General features: G+C 53.6%; 1 protein-coding gene and 1 pseudogene across 2 annotated transcripts; both read right to left on the bottom strand.

Annotated features, from left to right (window-relative positions):
• Positions 1 to 94: 94 nt before the first annotated feature.
• Positions 95 to 1,797, bottom strand: LOC147644839 (uncharacterized; annotated as a pseudogene). The gene has a single exon (XR_015273251.1). The product of XR_015273251.1 is annotated as an uncharacterized LOC147644839 (transcript).
• LOC147644838 (uncharacterized) lies at positions 1,596 to 5,277 on the bottom strand. The gene is given in 5 exon segments (XM_086840013.1): positions 1,596 to 1,701; positions 1,757 to 3,262; positions 3,357 to 4,622; positions 4,687 to 5,073; positions 5,228 to 5,277. Coding segments are annotated over 5 exon segments (3,315 nt in total).
• Between the last annotated feature and the right edge of the window lie 349 nt (positions 5,278 to 5,626).

The raw sequence follows: 5,626 nt of genomic DNA, 5'->3' as shown, positions 1-5,626 counted from the left end.
TGACGCCGATCCAAATCCCGGGAGTTGCCATCTAACACCTTTGCTCCACCGAAACAAGAAATACCAGATCCTGTAGCGTATCCAACACTTGTACTTGAAGTGTGGTAATGAGCTTATGAGTGGTGGTGTTTTATTCTGTTGAGGAGTAGTACAAACTTAGAATTAACCTCAACCTATTTCCCTTTTACATACCGCAGTTTCTCCTCCCTTCTCTGCTGGCTTTCGGCCATAAACAGTGTGGCCAATTACAAACATAGTTCAAATACCGAATACATACTTAACGAAGGTTCGCCTTAGTGGCGCGTAATTCTAACTTGACTGACTATCGATATTCTAGCGGGTTAGCTTATCCGTTCCGCGACATCCCCGCCCCCGTGAAGCAGCCGCATTCACCACATCCAGAACAGCTGGTTTCGAAGCGGGACGAATCATCCTGGCTCGATCGTCAGTCCGTACCGCCGCTCGCCTGGGCACTCCATCTACTCCAGTGAACACCTCCTCCACGATTCCTCGTTTCCACTCTCGACGTGGTATGGCCGGATCGCAGATGAACACTAAGTCTCCTCGGCGCAGGGGCTCGACATGTGAGCACCATTTCTCCCTGCGCACAAGAGTAGGCAGGTACTCGTGCACCCATCGCTTCCAGAAGCGGTCTCGCATCATCCTGGCCAGTCGCCACTGCATCTTCGTGGCGCACCTCTCCAACGGCTGTCCATTGTCTCCGGGTAGATCCGGCAGATTGGGTACTCCTCTCAGCAAGTCGTTGGGAGTCAGTGGAGCCTCCTGGTCCACAGTAACTGGCAGATGCGTTAGTGGGCGAGAGTTTACTATGTTCTCCGACTCGATCAACAGGTTCTCCAGAACATGTTCCATGGGAGCCAGCTCCCTCATCGTATGTGCCAGCACCTTCTTGACGCACTGGACCATCCTTTCCCAGGCGCCACCCTCAGCTGGGTTCGCTGGGCAGTTGAATATCCACTCGATTCCTTTGGACGACAGCTCGCCCTGGATCTTCTCTGGCTCGAAAACCTCGTTGAATCTCCTGGCCTCTCGATTGGCTCCAACGAAGTTTTTCCCATTATCGCTCCTCATCTTGACCACCGGTCCTCGTCGGCTCTTGAAGTTCCTCATAGCGATGATACAGGAATCTGTAGATAAATCATGGGCCATCTCCAAATGGATGGCCCTCGTGGTTAAGCAGGTGAACAGTGCCACCCACCTCTTCTCGATGCGACGTCCAATCGTCACGTGCAACGGTCCAAAATAATCCAAGCCCGTGTGCTTGAATGGCAATCCGTTGGCTTCCAGTCGGTCCTCAGGCAAAGGACCCATTATTGGCTGCATCGGCTGTGCCCTCCGCAGCTTGCAGATCTAGCAGTCAGCCACCATCTTTCGTAGCAGCCTCCGTAAGTTCGTTATCCAGAACTTCTTCCGTATCTCGCCTATGGTCGCATCGTGGTCCTGATGGCCCATCTTCTGGTGGTAGTGGTGTACTACCATCACCGTCAGCGTGTGTCTGTGGGACAGTATAATGGGGCGCCGGGCGCTGTATGGCACGCAAGCGGCGGCGTCGATCCTTCCCCTTACACGCATGACTACCTCGTCGTCGAAATACGGGGACAGCCCTCGCAGTTGGCTGCCTTTTTTCGAGATCCTTCCAGCTTTGTCCCTCTTTTCTCCGGAGAACGCTTCACTTTGCACCTGCCGGATCAATATGCGCTCCGCGTTGGCGCATTCGTTTGCCGTGAGTCCATACTTCTCACGGTCGCTATACTGGCCGCGGCATCGTCGGACGAATTTAAGGACCCAAGCCGTGGTCCTTACCAGCCGGTTGTAGTTTGAGAACCTCTGGAAAGATATAAAAAATCCGTTTGCAGTCACTAGCGCAAACTCACATGGCATCTCTTCCTCGTCGGTGGCTCTCGTGCAGCCACTACCACGAGAGGAGCTCTCTGGCCAATTCTCTTCTGGATCTCGCAGGAACGTCGGCCCGCTTAGCCATCGTGACCCTTGACTGAGGTCCACATGGCGTTGCGGCCTGGTTGCATCATCTGCCACGTTCTCGGCAGTTGGTACCCATCTCCATTGGGATACTTCCGTCGACTCCAGGATTTCTGCCACCCGGTTTCCAACAAACTGTTTATACCGCCAGTGGGTGCTGCTTATCCAGTGCAGCACTGTCTTAGAATCCGTCCAGAGTACGTATCTGTTTATCTCTACACTGTGTTCCAGTTTCACAGTGTTCATCAGCCGTGTTCCCAGCACGGCTGCCTGTAGTTCCAATCTCGGGACTGACATTGTCCTCATCGGAGCACATTTCGTTTTGGCACATACGAAATGCACCCGCACGTCGTCGTTTGCGTAGGTGGCCCGCCAATTCGCCGTCGCAGCAAACGCCGACTGGCTGGAGTCCACGAAGGCGTGCAGCTGGAGTGCTCGTACTCGTCCAGTACCAAAATAGTAGCGTGGACATCGGAACTTCTTCACATAGCTCATCTCTTGTCGCCAGCTCTCAAATGCCGTGGCTAGCTCGTCTGGCAATGGCTCATCCCATGTGACTCCTTTCTGCCAAATCTCTCGCATAAGTAGCTTGGCGGTTACCATGTAGCAGCTCAAGAACCCAATCGGATCAAACGTGGACATCACCAAGCTGAGGAACTCCCTCTTGGTAGAGACACGTTCCCCCGTCATCACGCTGCTGGGAACCCGATGGTACTTGACGCTGAATCTGAAGTCATCTGTAGCCGGGTGCCAATACATGACCAATACCTTCTGCTCGGATTCGGTCCACTCGACGTTCTCGTTGGTGCCTAACGGATTTAAGGCTCTGACCAATCTCGCCGAGCTGGAAGAAAACCGACACAAATCAAAACCGGCACATGCGTGTATCTCTCTTACTCGTTTTGAGATGGCTATAGCTTTATCCTCGTCTGCGAAGCTATCTAAGTAATCGTCCACGCAGTGGTACTCATTAATAGCCAGGACCGCCCGGGGATCAGTGTGCACGTGCCTTGAAGCATTTACAGTCTTTACGTGCTGCGCTGAGCATGGTGAACAAGCTGCTCCAAACGTCATCACTGTCATCTCGTAGATCTCCGGGTCTTTGCGGTCATCTCCGTGCCTCCACAAGAATCTCTGGGCGCATCTTTCTTGTGGCTGCATCAATACCTGGTGGAACATCTCCTTGATGTCCACACAGACTCCCACGGCTCCTTCCCAAAGTGGAAGAGGACAGCCAGGAGTGACTTGTAGTTTTGGGGGCCTTTCAGTAGTGCTGAATTCAGGGATACGCCGTTCACTTTGGCTGCTGCATCGAAAACTAGACGGATCTTCCCAGGCTTGTTTGGGTTTTCGACCCCGAAGTGCGGCAGGTACCACGACTTGTCACGGTTACCATAAGTGAGTCATCCATGATCGCATTGTAGGCCTGCGCGAAGTTCTCATCGCGCTTAATTTTCCGTTCGATGTTGACGAGTCGCCGTAGTGCCATGTTGTAACTGTCTGGCAGTCTCGTCTCGTCATCCTTCCATAGCTGCCCAGTCTGATATCGTTGACCTATCCGTTTAGTCGTCCTCTCCAAGATGCCCAGGGCCCGTTCATCGTCGCTGGCTGCGACCGGTGGCGCTGGCTTCACTCCGAAGTTCTCTATTTCGAAATAATCGCTGACCATCTTCTCCAGAGCGTCATCCTGGGTAACGGCTAGTAGGCCCGATCTCTCCGTCAGTGGACTCGCTTGACGTCTCACTGGTCTATATACTACCCATCCTAATTTGGTAGCTGCTGCGTATGGTCCTCCTGCGCCGAAGCTTCTGGTCTGCAGGGGAATTCCTAGGTGCGCGTGATCCAGTCCAATAAGGATCCTTGGCGCTGCATTGTTGTACGGCTTCACTGGTAGGCGTGCGCTCGCCCTTGCTGTCTTGACATCTTCCCGACGTAAACTCTGCATCGGAAGACTCAGGTTGCTTACTGCGTACACGTTACTTAAACCGTGCCGCTTCGGTTTGCCCGCTCCACTGATCTGCAGGCTAACCCTCTTCGTAGGCTCTCTGGCGGACTTACCGCCAAACCACTGCACGTTTAGTTGTCGACTCTCACCCTTTAGGTGTAGGCTTCGGACGAGCTCGTCGTCTATGAGTGTCACAGACGATCCCTCGACGAGCAGTGCGTAGGTGTCCACCTGTTGCTTCTCCCCGTACAGCGTCACGGGCAGAGCTCAGAACACCAGGTGGCCTCCATCCGAATCGACACAACTAAGGTTTCGATGCGGCGTCTTCTGGCCGCTTTGATTCTCATTTTCCATGCGCCCAGCGCTTCTCAGGCTTGTTGCTTGGGCCATGGAAATGTTACTCACTGTTGGATCCGCTGACTGCGGCATCCGCTTGCGTTGGCTGATGACCTCTTGTGGCTCCCGTCTGTGGTTGCTTCGTAGCTCCCTCCTGTGGTCACCGTCTGACTGTTGTGACCGTCTGGGGCTATCGGCTTCGTCATGCAGCAAGTAGTGATGCTTCCTCTGGCATCCGTAGACGTTGCACTTACGACTCCTCTTGCAGAACCGTACCATGTGCCCGGTTCCAAGGCACGCGAAACAGATCCACCGCTTCTTGGCGAACTCCAATCGCGCCCTGGCAATCCTTGATGGCGTGTTGCCCTGCACACATGAGGCAACCTCTGGGGTGGTCATTATACCTCTTCTGTTCCATGTCTTCCTGATGCTCACCATGCATCGGAAACTCCAGATTCGTGTTTGCATGTAACACCCTTCGCTTTGGGGTTTTACTGCACACGTCCGTAATGGTGCATACCAGCTTAGCGAGCTCGATTAGCCATTCACTTAGGTGCACTATCGTCGGATATGGTTCCATATCGACCGCGTATCTGGCCCAGTCCAACCTCTTACTTAGGGGCAACTTGGCGATCAGCTCCTCCATCAGGGTGGGATTTCCTATATGCTGGTCGCCGCTGTCGGTTGACTGCAGAAACGCTGCAAGATTGCTCACCCTCGTGGCGAACGATACAATCCTGCCTATGTTGTGCTCCTGAATTGGCTGTAGCTCCCGCACGCTCTCCAGTTGGCTGCGGATCAATTGCTCCGGACGTCGATATCAAAAGTGAAGCTGTTCCATTACGGCCTGTACGTTGTTGGGATGAATAAGCAGTGATTTGACTGCCGTACTCGCTTCACCCTTCAACGCCTTCACTAGCCTTTGGTTATTTTTGAATGCTGTACACTGATACACCGCCGTCGTCTCCAAGAACGCACACTGGAATATTGGCCATTACTCTGGCTGACCTTCGAACTCTGGAAGATCAGGCACTCTGCGAGGCGGCTATTCATTGGCCACACCCGCTGTTCCATAGGATCCGGGTGATGGCGTGGGTACAGCGAATCTGCGTTGTGGCTCCCGTGGTGCGTGAACATAACCTCGTTCTGGCTGCACCGTGGCCGTCACGCAACATGGCGGCGAGTAGCTTACAGTTGTACAGTCTGTCCGTGTGACTCGTTGCCCTATTGCCACATTACCACTCAAATATGGCGGCAAACTTCCACTCAATTGTGGCGGCAGATTTGCACTCAATTGTGCCGGCAACTGTTCATCATAAGATGGCGTCACTGACGCTAGTGGTC

This window comes from Drosophila serrata, unplaced genomic scaffold (assembly GCF_035046125.1).
Source record: "Drosophila serrata isolate PLE 108 unplaced genomic scaffold, ASM3504612v1 contig_84, whole genome shotgun sequence".
NCBI lineage: Eukaryota > Metazoa > Arthropoda > Insecta > Diptera > Drosophilidae > Drosophila > Drosophila serrata.
This window is presented reverse-complemented; position numbering and strand designations above follow the sequence as displayed.